At 53.3% G+C, this 16,129-nt stretch overlaps 8 protein-coding genes across 8 annotated transcripts; 5 read left to right on the top strand and 3 right to left on the bottom strand.

Annotated features, from left to right (window-relative positions):
- Positions 1 to 259: 259 nt before the first annotated feature.
- On the top strand, positions 260 to 2,658 carry J4E85_004202 (uncharacterized protein; the record flags this gene model as incomplete). The annotated part of the gene is made up of 3 exons (XM_051468463.1): positions 260 to 383; positions 432 to 901; positions 952 to 2,658. 3 exons carry the CDS (start codon positions 260 to 262, stop codon positions 2,656 to 2,658), a joined length of 2,301 nt encoding a protein of 766 aa, XP_051328055.1.
- Positions 2,659 to 3,295: 637 nt separating this feature from the next.
- J4E85_004203 (uncharacterized protein) lies at positions 3,296 to 5,124 on the top strand (the record flags this gene model as incomplete). Its single annotated transcript, XM_051468464.1, has 2 exons — positions 3,296 to 3,325; positions 3,376 to 5,124. The coding sequence occupies 2 exons, from the start codon at positions 3,296 to 3,298 to the stop codon at positions 5,122 to 5,124; spliced, it is 1,779 nt and encodes a 592-aa protein (XP_051328056.1).
- A 533-nt stretch (positions 5,125 to 5,657) lies between these two features.
- On the top strand, positions 5,658 to 6,143 carry J4E85_004204 (uncharacterized protein; the record flags this gene model as incomplete). The annotated part of the gene is made up of 2 exons (XM_051468465.1): positions 5,658 to 5,741; positions 5,799 to 6,143. 2 exons carry the CDS (start codon positions 5,658 to 5,660, stop codon positions 6,141 to 6,143), a joined length of 429 nt encoding a protein of 142 aa, XP_051328057.1.
- A 1,759-nt stretch (positions 6,144 to 7,902) lies between these two features.
- On the top strand, positions 7,903 to 8,868 carry J4E85_004205 (uncharacterized protein; the record flags this gene model as incomplete). Its single annotated transcript, XM_051468466.1, has 1 exon — positions 7,903 to 8,868. One exon carries the CDS (start codon positions 7,903 to 7,905, stop codon positions 8,866 to 8,868), a length of 966 nt encoding a protein of 321 aa, XP_051328058.1.
- A 58-nt stretch (positions 8,869 to 8,926) lies between these two features.
- J4E85_004206 (uncharacterized protein) lies at positions 8,927 to 9,978 on the bottom strand (the record flags this gene model as incomplete). Its single annotated transcript, XM_051468467.1, has 2 exons — positions 8,927 to 9,165; positions 9,237 to 9,978. The coding sequence occupies 2 exons, from the start codon at positions 9,976 to 9,978 to the stop codon at positions 8,927 to 8,929; spliced, it is 981 nt and encodes a 326-aa protein (XP_051328059.1).
- A 434-nt stretch (positions 9,979 to 10,412) lies between these two features.
- J4E85_004207 (uncharacterized protein) lies at positions 10,413 to 12,170 on the top strand (the record flags this gene model as incomplete). The annotated part of the gene is made up of 4 exons (XM_051468468.1): positions 10,413 to 10,572; positions 10,624 to 10,779; positions 10,828 to 11,960; positions 12,024 to 12,170. The coding sequence occupies 4 exons, from the start codon at positions 10,413 to 10,415 to the stop codon at positions 12,168 to 12,170; spliced, it is 1,596 nt and encodes a 531-aa protein (XP_051328060.1).
- A 788-nt stretch (positions 12,171 to 12,958) lies between these two features.
- Positions 12,959 to 14,200, bottom strand: J4E85_004208 (uncharacterized protein; the record flags this gene model as incomplete). Its single annotated transcript, XM_051468469.1, has 3 exons — positions 12,959 to 13,571; positions 13,687 to 14,024; positions 14,138 to 14,200. 3 exons carry the CDS (start codon positions 14,198 to 14,200, stop codon positions 12,959 to 12,961), a joined length of 1,014 nt encoding a protein of 337 aa, XP_051328061.1.
- A 391-nt stretch (positions 14,201 to 14,591) lies between these two features.
- J4E85_004209 (uncharacterized protein) lies at positions 14,592 to 15,828 on the bottom strand (the record flags this gene model as incomplete). Its single annotated transcript, XM_051468470.1, has 3 exons — positions 14,592 to 15,304; positions 15,358 to 15,714; positions 15,792 to 15,828. 3 exons carry the CDS (start codon positions 15,826 to 15,828, stop codon positions 14,592 to 14,594), a joined length of 1,107 nt encoding a protein of 368 aa, XP_051328062.1.
- Between the last annotated feature and the right edge of the window lie 301 nt (positions 15,829 to 16,129).

Genomic DNA, 16,129 nt, shown 5'->3' on the forward strand with positions numbered 1-16,129 from the left:
CAGTCGTGCCGACCATCCTCCATCCAGCAACCATCGACGCTTGTATCCGCTCTCCCCTCTCCGCCAAGGCAAAATGCGGAGAACGGTTGGGGAGAACGGTAGCATTGCAGATGGCTCGTCACGAGGCCGATATGGCAACCCGGTGGAATCCCGAATGACGTGGGTAGATCGCGAGATGCATGCAAAATTTTCGGAGGTATTTAGCTACCCGTGATGCCAACGGCTGCGATCATCTTGTTGCACACGGAAGTTTCGCAAGATGAGATACTCCAGCGCAGTTGCGGTGAGCTTTGCTCTACTGCCAAATCTAGCGGTCTCACAAGGATACACCAACGAGTCGGAGGTTCCATTCTACGGACTTAGTCCGCCAGTATATCCAACCCGTGAGTGTTTTGGTCATATCTGAAGGTCAAAGGACTAACAACAGATAGCTGTCGGCAATGGAACAACCTCGTCTTCTTGGGCATCCGCATATGCTCGAGCGAGAGACCTCGTGGCACAATTGACGCTAGAGGAGAAGTCGAACCTCACCCATGGCGTCTCCGGTCCTTGCGTAGGCCAAACGGGAGCTGTACCTCGTCTTCAGATCCCAGAGCTATGTTTCGCGGATGCACCTGCCGGCGTGCGAGGACAAGAGTTTGTCTCGTCATTCCCTGCTGGCATTCATCTTGGAGCTACGTTCGATCGAGATCTCATGCTCAGGTATGGCCATGCTCTCGGTAGAGAGTACAGAGGAAAGGGCATTCACGTTGCTCTCGGCCCATTCATCGGCCCTATTGGAAGAGTCGCAAGGGGTGGTAGGAACTGGGAAGGTCTTGGTGCCGACCCGTATCTTGCTGGTATTGGCGGTGGTCTCATCACTAGAGGCACACAGAAAGAGGGCGTGATTGCTACACCAAAGGTAGGCGACATCGCAAATGCGATGAGGGTCTAGGCTGATCGTATCAATAGCATTGGCTTGCGCAAGAACAAGAGTACAGGCGACGCCCTGGTGACGAAGGCGAGGCTGTCTCTTCGAATGTGGACGATCGCACACTGCATGAGCTCTATGCTTGGCCATTCATGGATGCCCTGCGTGAAGGAGCCGGTTCGCTGATGTGCTCATACCAGCGAATCAATAACTCATATGGATGCCAGAACAGCAAGCTTATGAACGGAATTTTGAAGGAAGAGTTGGGTTTCGAGGGTTTCGTGGTATCTGACTGGGATGCGCAGCACGCCGGTGTCGCCTCAGCCAATGCCGGTCTAGATGTGGTGATGCCTGTTGCCAAATTCTGGGGCGAGAACCTTACCGATGCGGTTAACAACGGATCCGTTACTACAGAGAGGCTCGATGACATGAACACAAGACTACTCGCAGCCTGGTTCTATCTCAACCAAGATGATAATTTCCCTGAAAACGCCGTCTACCCATACAACGTCGAACACGAAATCGTCGACGTGCGCGAAGACCACGCGTCGCTCATCCGAGAGATCGGAGCTGCCGGAACCGTGCTGGTCAAGAACATCAACAACACTCTACCACTTCAGCACCCCCGCTTCTTGAACATCTACGGCTACGATGCTGAAGTAAAGTCTCAGCCATGGAACAACCCATCCCGATTCGGTGGTGGCTATGAAGAGAACTTTGGCTGGAACACGCTCAACGGCACCCTCATTACGGCAGGTGGATCAGGCTCCAGCACCCCACCTTACGTTATCAGCCCCTTCAACGCTATTCAGAATCGCGTAATTGCGGATCGCGGAACTGTACGATGGGACTTCTTTGGCGTCAACCCGACTGTGTACGCAAACGCTGACGCGTGCCTCGTCTTCATCAACGCATACGCTTCGGAGAGCTTCGATCGCACTTCTCTTACAGATGAGTTCAGCGACCAGCTTGTCAACAACGTTGCAACCAACTGCTCAAACACGGTTGTTGTACTGCACTCCGCCGGCATCCGCACCGTTGACGCATGGATTGACCACCCCAACGTCACCGCCGTCCTTTTCGCGGGTGTTCCTGGTCAGGAAAGCGGTAACGCTATCGCCGACGTTCTTTACGGCGATGTGAACCCATCCGGACGTTTACCCTACACCGTCGCAAAGCAAGAGTCCGATTACGGCCACCTTCTCAATTCGACTCTAGACCCTTCCATCCCGGCATTCTTGCAGTCGGACTTCACCGAGGGTTTGTACATCGACTACCGCGCTTTTGACGCACAGAATATCACACCGCAGTATGAGTTTGGTTACGGACTTTCGTACACGACATTCGGCTATGCGAACATGACAGTTGAGCCTGTGGCGAATGCAAGTCTCGCTGCCTTCCCGTCCACATCTGTGCCAATTGTACAAGGAGGTCACCCTTGGCTATGGCAAGTCTTGTACCGCGCCACAGTCACCATTACCAACACCGGCAAGGTCGCTGGCCACGAAGTAGCGCAGCTATATTTGGGCGTACCAAATGCGCCGGCGAAGCAGCTTCGAGGTTTCGAACGCGTTGGTTTGTTGCAGCCTGGCGAAAGCCGAGAGGTCGAGTTTACTTTGGACCGACGCGATCTGAGTGTCTGGAACGTTACGGCTCAGGCTTGGGAGCTTCAGAGGGGCCGATATGCAGTTTGGGTTGGAGCAAGCAGCCGTGATATGAAGCAAGAGGGCGAGCTAGTAATCGAGTAGGCTAGGAGGATGATTCAATAATGTTTATACTTACGACCTTCATCATTGTAATTCTTTCTGTCTTTGCTGTCTTGCGGAGTGATTAACCTGTGATATCTTGGTACCCCCTTACTAAAATCCTCGATTTCAAGGCATATCTAGGGACATGTGTGCTTGCTTTGCGTGGTAGTCTAACCTCTGTTTACTCGTTGAACTATTGATCTATCAAACTCCGGCGAAAGTGTGTTTTGACAACTTCTGAAGCACGCCGATCGAAATGCGACTTGATGTGTCATGTTTCAAGCAATCGTTTGTGTGCGGCTACGATGCAAGCCATGTACTTAGTTTGTCAACATCAAGCTGGTCGAGGAGGACTCGCAGCATACCTCTGAGTGCTTTTGCCCCCACCTTCGAGAACCACGGTCTTCGTGCCTGTTCTGCGAAGGGGCAAGACTGCACAGACTAATATACGATGCAGTGAATGCAAAAAGCCCGCCCTTGCTGCTACAGGGCTTTCTTCTGCCTAGCACACCCTCCTTGTTCTATATTAGCCCCAGCTCTCTGCGCGCCCAGCCCTTCTCCAACGGATCGATCCACTCAACTCTAGAATCTTGAATCTTTCTAAAGAGTTTACATACCTAGTGTACCCAGAGCTATCATGGTTAAACTCATCGACTACCCGGTGTCGGTAAGTCTCATGAACTCATTGCTACCGTTGGCAATACTGATAATGACTAGGAGGACATCCAAAAGTCCTACACGTCCTTCGTAAAGACAGTTGAGCAGAGCTTCACCCCTGAACACTCCACCGAGGATCCGGATCCCGTTCTCCTTGAGGCATTCCAGAATCTTACTTTGACCGCCGAAGGCTATATCGAATACAGTAACGAACATGACTCCGCAGAAGACTGGAACGATCCTTCTACCACAGAGAACAATGTGTTCCTAGACATGATCAGTATATGCACGGTGTATCAGCAGAGAACATTGGCCGATGGCGAATTCTCCAAATTGGCAAGAGCTGGTATGCAATGCATGAAGCATGCCTACGACCCTCCGCCGCTGGACATGCTCTCCTATCCACCCCTGCCGGACTCATTATTGACTGTGTACCGTCACATGGGATACACTCCGATCGAAGATGCCGTCTTCTTCGATCTCGTTCTTTCATACGAGAACGCCTGTTTCTGGAATGCGTGGGGCAGCCGCGATGACCATTGCTGCAACAGAGCGAGAGATTCGGATGACTCGGATGAAGATTACTGGGATGACTGGGAATGCCCATGTCAGTGTATGTATTGCGTGGATGAGTCTGCGTACATACACGGACTTGAGGAATGGCGGACTTTCCCCACAGCCATCACCCACATGGACTGGTTCATGGACGGATTTAAAGAAGTTCGGGACTATATCTTTGACGATTTCCGCATGACTTGCAGCTCGTATTTGGAGTATACCAACGACTTCGACAACTGGAACGACCCGGAAATCGCCGCATTCCGCGAGTTTTCCGAGGTGGTCGAATACACAACGTACGTCTGTCCGGACTGGTTCCAGAAGTTCCTCAACTTACCTGGAGAGCTCCGCGAGTCCATCATGCACGAGTATGCCTTGATGGAGTGTGATGCTGGTCGCCTGAGCGAGCATCAGCACTACGACGAATTCAGCAATCCGTGCTGCAAGTGGGAGTATCCCAACGTGCTCATCGCTTGCGACAACCAGAATCCAAAGGTCTTTCCGGACGCTAGCACGGGCCGTTGCCCAAAGGGTTGGCTACCAAACCTCGCTTTCGTGAGCCACAAGATGCATGAGGAAGTTCTCGTCCTGATGCTGCAGAGGACCAAGCGATTCGATTTGAAGTACATGTTCCGAAACACTAACTTCAAGATCGCGACTTGGTTTACCAAGTTCATAAAGGCGATTCCTGGTGGCGGCGGCGAGAACGCGGTGAAGCACCTCAACTTCCCGCACATGCATTGGTTCAACCACCAACGCATCCCACCAGCCCTCACCAACGCCAGCTTTGAGTTAGCTGTCGCTTGCAAGAACCTTCGCAAGCTCGACATGACCTTTCATGTCGATAAGGTGACTTTCAGCAGTGCGGAGACCGACTGGGAACGCACGGCACTTCCTCTGGCTACAGTCATCGACCGATTCAAGCTGGAGACAATTCTCGGCTGTACCAAGTTGGAGGAGGTGTATATCGATGGCATATACATGCGACCATCTCGAGGCGGCAAGGAGGCCGATCTAGATGTGCTAGAGGAAGTAAGCAAGTGGATGATGAAGAGCTTCCTCGTTCAGCGGAATCCGGTGCGCGGTATCCAAGTCGAGTTGGTCCGCCGATGGGGATGCTGGAGGGGACGTGTTCGCGGGACCCTGGTTGAGCTGGACGATAAAGATATGGCGGAAGTGAAGTCGCGCATTGAGATGAAGAGCGCATTATCAAAAGCCCTTGTTAAGGCTGGACCTGCTATAACTGTCTAGATAGACCCGTCCTGTATTATTGGTTAAAGAGAAACGTTCAGCATCCTGATATTTGTTGAACTTCTAAGTTTGGTGCTTACAGGTCATCGCCGGGCATCCTAAGTTGATTACCAAATAACCACCTGGGCATCATAAATTCGGTATGATGATGCCTTCCAACGTGAAAAGCAATTAGTCTTGAGCACCGACATGCGGTACACTCATTTGTAACGCGATAGTCCGGAAACAGAAACAAGGCAGAAGGTTAGCTGTTATTCGAAGCTTCGAAAGGCGCGCGTTGAGGAGCTCAAGCTCGAGCCATTCCACCAATCAGCGGTGACGTGATGGCCATGACAAAGGCGCTAGCGACGCGATCCCTGCAAATCTGGGGTAGCTTCGAGGCGGCCATACAAGGTGCAGCAAGAGTCTGGCGCTTGCTAGCAAGCCCATATACACCGCTTTGATACCCCTCTTCACTTCTTGCTGATCTACAACTCTTACAACTTTTACACCAGTCTTTGTAATACAACACCAACAACAACACTTCCATTAACATGTCTTGCCCCGTGATCGGTACCACAAACGATGTGCTTCCCCCAAACCACCCCTCTATCGACCTAGCGAAGGATGGCCAGGTTGTACGTACCAAATACTATACTCGATCTGGTTGCACATCACTAACATACAACCCATAGTGCCCAGTCGTAGGCGCAACCAGCGACCACCACCACAACCTCTCCGCACACCCTCCCGTCCCCACCCAAGGCACCGAGGCTACATCGTGCCCGGCGCTCAAGAAGAACGTAAAGACGACCAAGGCCCAAGAGATGGACGATGCTCTCTGCCCTATCGTAGGCACAGCTACAACCGTGCTTCCTCCCGACCATCCAGACATGCTCAAGGCGAACGCCGGCGACATCTGCCCAGTCACAAAGGCGACAGTCGGACACCACCAGGGCAAGGTCGCTACACATCCGAGCGTAGAGGGTGCGGCAGATGGGGCTGTATGCCCTGTCACCGGCCAGAAACAGGCTGCATAGATATGGCGAAAGGAGGGATGGGGGCGGCGTTGGTAAATTATACCCGAATATAAATGATTGGATAGTGATTCTACGCTGAATCAGCTTCCGCCCCATCTTGCGGCACTATTTTGGCTGTTCGTTGCGTTGTTCTGACAGCGTAGCTGTGGTGTCAGATGTTGGGCGCTTAGCATGCAGTCTCACGTTGAACATTTGGGGGCCGTAATGACCCCAACAGGTATATGCTTCTTACTACCTTCGCATCTCCATCTCGTGCACACTCAATCCCTCATCATGCGTTACCTTACTCTCGTTCTCACAATTTCCCTACTCCGCTTCGCTTCATCCCAGAATATCTGCTACTTACCCAACGGCGACACACAACCCCACGACGTCCCATGCGACCCCAACGCGGAAGTAACAGGATGCTGCTGGTCGCGCGCAGCCTGTCTCACAAACGGCCTTTGCATTATGGGTGGTGCGGAGAGCGATAGCGGCCAGGAGTACGCACGCGGCACCTGTACGGATAGGAGCTGGTCTAGCCCACTCTGCCCACAGAACTGTCAGCTCAATCAAGATACGCCGAATAATTCTAGCGCCTATGACTTTCGCGCTGATGGCGTCAAGGTGTGGCAGTGTGGCTCGCAGGGATACGGGAGGGAGGCAGAGTACTGCTGTGAATCTGAGGCAGAGGGGCAGAGGTGCTGTCAAACGGATACGGCGGTGTTTACCTTGACGAGTGCTACTGTAGGCCCGTATACAGGGGTTGAGAGTAGTTCGTCGCTGTCACTGAGTTCATCCGCTATTTCGAGTGCGAGTACCACGCCTTTGCCAACTCCATCGCGCACTGGTACTGGGTCCGTAACTCAAGCCTCTCCGAGCCCGCCAGCCGACAATTCGGGCCAAAGCGACAGCAAAGCAATTTCCATCGGCGCCGGAGTCGGTGGAGCTCTAGGAGGATGCCTTCTGACCGCCCTGTTGATACTCTTCATCAGGCGCCACAAACGCAAACGAGTGGCTCCCCATTTAGACGAGCCTCCAGTCGCTGTGGCAGAGTTTAACGATAAAGCCGAACTATCGACTGAGGAGTCATATGCAGAACTGTCGAGTCAGAGCCAGATCAAGGCGGTCTGGGAGCTGCCCGGAGATGAACGTCTACCGGGCTACAACATGAACAGTCGATAAGTTAGAGTGGAATGGGAGAACCGGGTGCCTACGCCGTTGGCTCGCGGGGGTGAAAGTTGGATCTTTTACTACATGAGAAGAGCAATGTCGATCAGCTCGTCTCGGACGAGATGAATGGAATTCAAGACCATGGTGTAGTAGAGTCTCACATGAGGGAGCTCGCTCGGTAGATAATAACGTATAGAGATAGATAGTCAGCTAGTAGATCGAAGCCCCTCGGCACCTAATACAGCATTTGACTTTTTCTAGCTCGTATTTTGATCGAGGGTCGGCACCTGTATTTCTCTTTACAAGACGCTCCTTACTGCCACAAAATGCTTGTGAACCCTTCGTTTGTGAACCCTTCATTTGCGAACCCTTCGTTTGTTAAATCCTTCAGGTTTGAGGCGAGAAGCTGTTTGTTATTGCCACACACGCCTCAAGCTTTGAGCACAGTTAACTCCCGCTCACCCATCAGTTGAGCAATCTCCAAGATGATAAATTACTCCTTTCTCTCCCTCTACCTTCAACTTTCCTTTCAACGGATTCGGCAACTCTAGTTGAACAGGCAATGGAGTTCAATTTCAGAGTCGCTCTCGCAGTCGTCGTCGCGGTGATGGTAGGACGACTTTTCTACCTCATCCATTTGCTGGCAGCCGCTAATCGCGCTGCGAAGCGTTTCGGTTTCGGTTTCGCCTTTGCGTCCAGTCTCCAGGGAAGAAGCAGTCACAAGATACCCAGGAAGCCAAAGTACATCTTCCATGTACCCCGACACTGCGAACGCAAAGTGCGCCACCCCCCTCGACCGGGCAAAACTCAAGCGCATCCGTTACGTCCTGCCATCGTCAACAAGGCCGAGGAATGGGAAGAGTACGTGCCAGACTACTTCCCACACTTTCTCCAGCTTCCGCTCGAGATACGTGAGAAGGTCTATCATTACGCAATGGACGGCCTCTCATCCCGATACTTCGTCCAGGCATACAAGGACATTTCGCCCCTGACCGTAGCTCCAGCTACTCTCCCAAATTTATGTTTTGCCAGCAAGCAATTACACAAGGAAGGGCTCGCTGTCTGGATCCGCCGCACACGCTTCACAGTCTTGAAAAGCAGCATAACGCATGTGGTTCCTCTGATGAACTTTCTTTCCGCTGTCCACGGCTTCAAACACGTGCGCATGCTCTGTTATGGCGATCTCCTCGCCTACGGCCTGAAACATCAGAGGGTGTACATAACCACGGGTGAAGATCTAGCTGCCAAGTGCATCGGACTCCGCAGTCTAATCTTCGAGTTGGACTATTTCTGGCTAACAGATTTTGCGCGTGCGCCAGCGCCGGTAAAGCTGGGTCCAAAGAAGGAGGTAAAGAAGCGGTTGAGGCTTGAGCCAGTCTACCAGCTAACCAGTTTGAGGAAGCTGAAGATCGAGGTGGTTGTGCCCTGGTCCCGAGGAAAACGCTTTGAACAGCAGGGTGGATTGACGCGTTTGACAGAGATAGTCACCGAAGGCTTTGAAGCGGCAGGGAGAGGTGGGGCTGTAGAAGTGCAGCTTGAGATGGTAGCCAGGAGGCTGTTGGTTGGAACGTAGTGCTTGGGATAAACAGCTACTTGACTTCGTAGCGATAGATGAATATTCATGTATAATACTACAGTACTGAGACAGCGACAGAGCCTGTGCCGACAATCATAGGGGTATAGCCGACGACTAGGGAGAACGAGCGCGATATGGTAATGGTGAGTGCGATGGTTTTCGCCGTGAGGGCCCTGCATCGTCGCCGTCGGAACCTGAGCGTCTTCGCTCGCGCTTTCGATGTCGGTCGCGTCTGTCTCTGGAATCCTCGCTCCGGTCTCGAGTCCGTTCTGACCGGTGGCGACGATGTCTGTCCTCCGAGTCATCTCGTGGTTTTGACTTCCGATGTCTATGTTCGTCGCGTGGGCTCCTGTCGCGGCTCTTACTCCTCCGACGCGAGTGCTTGTCACGCCCATTGTCCTCTCCCGCTTCCTTGATCCTTCTTCTGTCCTTGCTCCTATCTCGGTCTCTCGACCTGTCTCTTCGACTATGCCTATCCTTGCGCTTTGCCCGCTCCTTTTCTTTGCGCTTCTGCTTCTTCAGCTTCTTGAGGGCATCGTCGACTTTCTCTTGTTGACGCTTGATCATGGGATCGCGCATCGGATCGTCCTCGTCGAGCTTCTCCATAAGCCGCCCTAGTTCGATCTCCTCTGGTAGTAGTGGTCGGTCGTCGTCCGAGTCGCTTTCGCTTTCCGTCTTTCTCCGCTTCCTTCTGCCGCCATCGGACTCATTGCCCGCGTCGAGGTCGACGTCCCCCATGGTATTGTCCCTCATATCTTCGTCGTCCTTAGGCTTGTACCGCGCATGGTCGACCCTGATGACTCGGTCCATAATGGTTGCTCCACCTAGGTTGTCCACAGCCAGGTCGCAGCTCCTCTGGTCTTCGTACTTGATCCAGGCAAAGCCTCGTGACTTTCCCGTCTCCTTGTCGCGCGCAAGCTTGACCCATACCGGCTCGCCATACTGGGAGAATATGGTGATGATGTCACCCTCTGAAAGTTCGAAGGGTAGGCCGCCGATGTTAATGAAGGCTGTGTCGCGGTAGTCGGTATGCCATGAACCTTCTGGGTTAATGCCCGCTTCGAGCTCGCGCTTGTTGAGCTGCTGGATCGCGCGCACCGAGTTCATCGTGGGCGTGGTGTGTACGTGGTGGTGAGGTGAGAGAAGTGAGGAAGGCGCGTTTGGCGGGTGGGTTGGGCGTCGCTTCCTGATCCACTAGCGCTGTGATGGCTGTTCAGACATGGATCGTGGGTCTTCGAATCCCTCTTGTATGTCGCTGCGACTCGGAAAAATGTTGGCGCAGTATTCTAGACGTCGTGTCGGAGGGCAGGCAAGTCCGCTGGAACTTTTGAAGCTCGGGCTTGGCCAGCAGCCGCATCCCTGCAGAAAAGGTACCAGCGAACATGCGGCCAAACAAGCACACCGCAACCCCACTAGACATTCACTCCGTGCCGCCTTAGCCTGTCCGCATCCGTCGCATCCTTTGTGTACATCATCTTCACAGCATCGCTCAGCCAGGAAGGTAACATTTCGCCAGCGACCAGCTCCGCAGCACCTCCGCAATGGCGAGCGCGCGTCGGACCTCCAACTTCCCCACACGCGTTCCGGGGAGCCACGACCGGCCGGGCAGCAGAGATACGGACAAAGAGGAAATATGGAAGCCCATGCTCGACAACATCTCGAGTGGAAAGCGACTGCCGGAAAAGAGTCTACTCGTCCTGGGTGAGGGCCACGACACGCAGAATAGGGGATCCAGCTAATACTCGATCCCAGGCGGAACACCAGAGACGCAGCGAGAGTTTCTTGAATCAGTATCCACAGACTCTGCAAACAATAGGCGACCGCCAGATCGGGGCAGGAAGCCGCCCATCGCCAATCAATTCGCCCTGGGCTACACGTACCAAGATGTACTGGACACGGATCACGAGGGTGTGTAGTGGCACTGGTTATAACAACATACATCGCTAACAAAGCTAGATACTCTTGCGCGCCTCTCGCTCTACCTCCTCGCCAATCCATCGCCGTCGTTCACGCCCTTGATCAAGCCGTACCTCAACCCACGAACCCTCCCGCACATGCTTATCGTCATACTCCTGGACTGGAACCACCCATGGCTGTGGATACGACAACTGCGCGACTGGATCAGAGTACTGCGATCGCTTATCGTCTCGCTCGATGACAACTCCAAGGTAGTTCTGGAGGAGAACATCCAAACCCTACAAGACAAGGGTCGCAACCTCCCATCCGAAGGTAGCAGCATGGAGAACGTGAAGATACCACTTGGCCCGGGAGAATGGGATGAGCCGCTCGGCATACCGCTATGTGTGGTATGCCAGAACGCAGACAAGATCGAGACCCTTGAGAAGGAGCGGGGCTGGAAAGAGGAGGAATTTGACTTCATACTCCAGTACATGCGCACCATTCTTCTCAAGCACGGCTCAAGCTTGGTATACACAATGCCCACGGCGCCGGGATCTTTGCGAACGCTCATTCACTCCACACTCGGCATCAAGTCCCTGCTGAAACAAGAGCAACTTAGGCACAATGTGACGGATCGCGATCGCGTACTGGTTCCACCCAACTGGGACTCATGGGCGAAAATTCGTATATTACGAGAAGGCTTCGATGTGGAGGGCATCAGCGAGAAATGGAGTGTTGACATCGACATTCCCCAGCACATGCGGCCGACCAACGGCCAAGTACCTGCACCCGTCGACGGAGAAGCTCAACCGAACGGCGAAGAGACACAGGTCGCGCCAGCGGAAGAGGAAGAGGAGGGCCCGTCGGCGACCTCAATCTACGAAGAGACGATTCGCAACCCCGAGTCAGACTACGCACTTTCCAGCTTGTCGAAACAAGCCAACGGGCTCGAAGTATCAAGCAAAGATCCACAGGCCTTCCTCGCCGATCAAGTCAACGTTCTTGAGAATCTGCGGCGGGAGGATGAGAACGAAGCTGCCATGAAGGCTGCGCGCAAAGAGCAAGATCCGTCAATCTCTAGGACTTATACCGACGACGCATCGGGAGTAGTTGAAGAGCATATTGGACCTGTACAATTCAACATGGGTGGAATTCAAGTCAACGCCGATGAAATGGTAAAGAGGCTACAGGTACGTCAAGCACAAGTCCATCTCTCCCGAGGAGATCATGAACATATACTAACCTCACCGCAGGACCGTCAAGCCAACCGATCAGACGAGCCTGAGACACCACCTCCGAAAACACAGGATACCAACATCAACGACAACGAGAAGCTGAGATCCTTCTTCTCCAGTTTGGTCAACAAGGCGCCCTCGGGCAGTCCAAGGGGCGGTTCGTAGTCTGGGTCTTGTTTCTTTACAGGCATTTTCCACTTTCTCAGGCATATGCATTCCGTACAACTTTATTCGACGCTCGCGATAGCAAAGGCTTTTTTACAGGTTCACGGTCGTCATTAGCATGGCTTTATACCCACAGTGTATTTCCGTACCCAATACAAGCTTTCACATTATAGATTGCCATTCCTAGACCACGTATCCTAAGTTCTGTTACTGTATGTGCTACTGATATCTTGATAATCTACGTGGTCCTTGTACACCGTATTCCAGTCGAATTTTCACACGTTTTCATGGCGTGAGACGCGCATCGTGTTCTTGAAGTATGAAATCCACAGTCATGCCAGCACACTCATCATCGATACATTCACCTCATCCGCCATCCTTTCTATTCCCTTTATCTAAACCATTCTCCTAGGCAAAGATTTTGAACCTCCTGACAAACATAACATTCAACTACTAACCACACACCAACCCACGCTCGCACCATCTCCTGTCATGACAGGCCGAGGCGTCCGTTGGGCCGAATACCGACGCCCAGATCGCATCACAGCAGATAACCTCGCTCAAGTGCTTCACGGGCACTTCAACTGGGGACATTGGAGGCATATGGGCAATCCACCGGGTATGCAGGTGTATTGGAATGAGAGAAGAGGGCAGTGGGGAAATGCTACTGGTCGGTATCGCTGAATTGCGAGATGCTCGAGGTGCGTGTGCGAGGAGACGTGTAGGTAGACATGCTCATAGTGTATCGTGTTCACATGAAATCAATCATACATGAACACAACGCCCACCTACCTCTCCAACAACCACCTAACCCCCTCCAACGTGTCCTTGCTAAACTCCTTACTCTCCTCCAACTCCGGATAATTCGTCCAAAACATATGTCCAAACCCTTTGTACAGTTCAAACCGCGTCAACACCCCACTCTCCCTCAGTTTCTTGTCATAAAGCACCGCCTCATCCCTCAATGGATCCAAGCCCCCAACCTGGAAAAACGCCTTCGCGACACCCACATGTCCATCTGGATGGTTGAACGGGTCCCATAACGGGGACTTTTCCTGGGGTTCGTAGATGGATTCAATGAATCCTGGTGCCATATCTTTGAGGACGGGGTCGGAAGTGTTGTTTGAGCGGGATTGGTAGAGGGGGAGTAGGTGGGTAGGAACGTTTGTGTGGGGGAGGAGGGCGGGGACGCAGAGATATTGGCCTGTTATGGGTGGATTTAAAGCTGTGTCTCGGGCGAGAAGGGCAAGAACGGCGGCGATGTTGCCGCCGGCTGAGGCACCGCCTACAAGGAGTCCGCGGGTGGGTGTTGCGTTGAGTAAGTCGCTGTTTTTGATGGCCCAGAGGAGGGCGTCGTGGCAGTCGTGGATGCCGGTTGGGAATTTGTGCTCGGGTGCTAGACTGTGGTGGTACGTGAGTAAATGTGTCTTGGGAAAAGAAGTTGAAGTATACGAGGAACGGAAACGTAAAGAAGGATAAGAAAAACCTGGGATGTAGGTAATGGGATCATTCTTACCGATACTCAACATTAACACACACAGCCCCCAACTCCCTCGTAAACATCCGACAATTCATATCTTCATCCGTTGAATCACCCATACTCCAGCCTCCTTCGTGGTACATCATAATCAGTGGGCTACCGCCTTCCGGCGGACCAGCAACAGGCTGGTACACTTTGACGCGGATGAAGGCTCCATCTCGGGTTGGCACGTCGTGGAGGCTTTCTGTCACGTGCTCTGGAATGGGACCGGAGATGGGGTAGAGGTGGCGGAGCTGCGAGAGGTGGGCTGCGCGGGAGGCGCGGTGGGCGAAGAAGTCCGGGCCTGTTGTTTGGAATGGGCGTGCTGTGAAGGCCTGGGGTGGGGTGTGAGTTTAGGGGTAGGGGTCAGGGGGGCTGGGGCTTTGAAGGAATGGTGATGAAGTGGTATAGGAAGTGACTGGTGGGCTTATGGTACCTAGGTACCTACCTTTCTGTATATTTCGGACACCTCACCCGACTTGAGGACTTCTTCCCGTGTTAGATGGGCCATGTTTCGTACGACGATTTGGAAAATATGAAAATGGCAAAGTATCTAGGATATCGGGATGGGTTACAGGAGGCTTTGTGATGTACACTTGCCATGCTACGATGTTGATGCATACCACGTGTACGCTTACGTCATTTCTTAACAGTCTACTTCCATCACAACTCACATCCCCGAGAGCGATGCTTATCTTAAGACCATCCGTAGCCAGAGTCACTTCACTTCCATTGAGTATGTGCTGGTGATATCGCTCAATTATATCAAAGGTATACTGCAAGATTATGTAACACATCAAAAGAAATATGAACAGCTCAGCATCTACAACCCCAACACACATCACTCGAGATGATGTGCAAATCGCTGACAGTACCACAAGCAAACACGCATAATCCACCCCCTACTCCTTATCAACAAGAACAGTACTATCCTCAACCTTCTTCTCCTCCCCCGCCAAACTAGGCTGGACAACTTGCCTGCCCTTCCACCCCGCCATAAGCTTACCCAGCCTCTTCCTCAGCCCATACTGCATCCAGTACGGCCAAGTCCTTATGGCCGGAATGAACAGCCCACTAGTCTCCGGCAGAACAACATGCTGACTCTTGCCACTCAACACCGCCTTGACAATGCTCTCAGCAACCGTCTCCGGGTAAAGAACGCCCTTTGAATCGAATCCCTCGAACAGCGCAGTGCGCGTGTAGCTCTGAGCCATGAGCACAGTCCTTATCTTGGGGGCGTTGTAGCGGGCGGTGAGTTCGGCGGCGAGGCCTTCGTGGAAGGAGAGGGCGGCGGCTTTGGAGGACGCGTAGTCGACCATGGAGGGCGCGGAGAGGTAGCCGGCTACGGAGGCGACGGTTACGATCATGCCGTGGTTCGCGGCGATCATGGCGGGCAAGAACTGCTGTGTCAAATAGTAGTGGCTGAATGCGTTGACCTTGAAGGTGAGGTTGATGTCCTTCTCTGTCGACTCGAGGATGGTTTTGCCGCGTGCGACTCCGGCGTTGTTGATCAGGACCGTGGGGTTACCGAGTGTGGAGCGGATGGATGAGGCGGCGGAGGCGATGGCCTCAGGGTCGGTGAGGTCGCACTTGAAGAAGCGGACAGATGATGGTGCTGGTGAGTGTCAGTATACCTTCAAAGCAATTGACGCTCAATGGCAGACATACCCTCATACGTCAAGTCCTGCACATCCAAGACGGCGACCTTGATACCCTTCTCGGCGAGCAGCTGGACAACGATCTTGCCAATGCCATCGCTGCCTCCGGTTACAACGACGACCTCGCGACTCCAGACATAGGCATCGCCGCTCCAGTTGTTGGTCACGCCGCTGTTGAGCCAAGCGTTGACGGTGCTCAGCGCACCCAAGCCCAGCAGCGTCTTCAGGCCCTTGAATGCTGCGGCATGGTCTTCGGCAAGGGCGTTGCCTTGGTGCGTGTAACGCGCAAGGAGGATGAGGGGCAGCGTGAGGGCAGGGTTGAAGGCCGTGTACCTGATGAGGCGGCTGATAGTATCGCCAGTCACGCCTGCTCACGTCAGAAAAGCGTCCTACTCGAAACTATCGCCATTGTGACGGTTGGGGCGGCAATGGCTCGGTGCTTACCTTCGCGCGCAAGGGTCCAGTCGCTTCGAATCGGCATCGCGACAGTGTCTTGGGTGGTTGGATGTCGGAAAGAGTGGTCGGGATAGCGCGTGGAAAGCCGCAACTAGCACAGTCGGATAGCGTTTACATTTCGCGCGTCGCGACTCTTTAAACGGACCGGCTGTGGTACTCCTTCGTCGTGCAGCTGTGCCACGCCCACCAGGGACAGAGCGGGGTCGCCCCAAAACGAGGCTGGCGCAATCCTTATGGAGCCCACAACCGAGGATCTGGCGCTGTCTATCGCGATTTCCCTGTCGCCATGTGCAAATGAGATTTGCCAAGAGATCGCAAGGGATTAA

This window comes from Alternaria conjuncta (assembly GCF_024043145.1).
Source record: "Alternaria conjuncta strain BMP 0040 chromosome Unknown scaffold_5, whole genome shotgun sequence".
In the NCBI taxonomy this organism is placed as follows: domain Eukaryota; kingdom Fungi; phylum Ascomycota; class Dothideomycetes; order Pleosporales; family Pleosporaceae; genus Alternaria; species Alternaria conjuncta.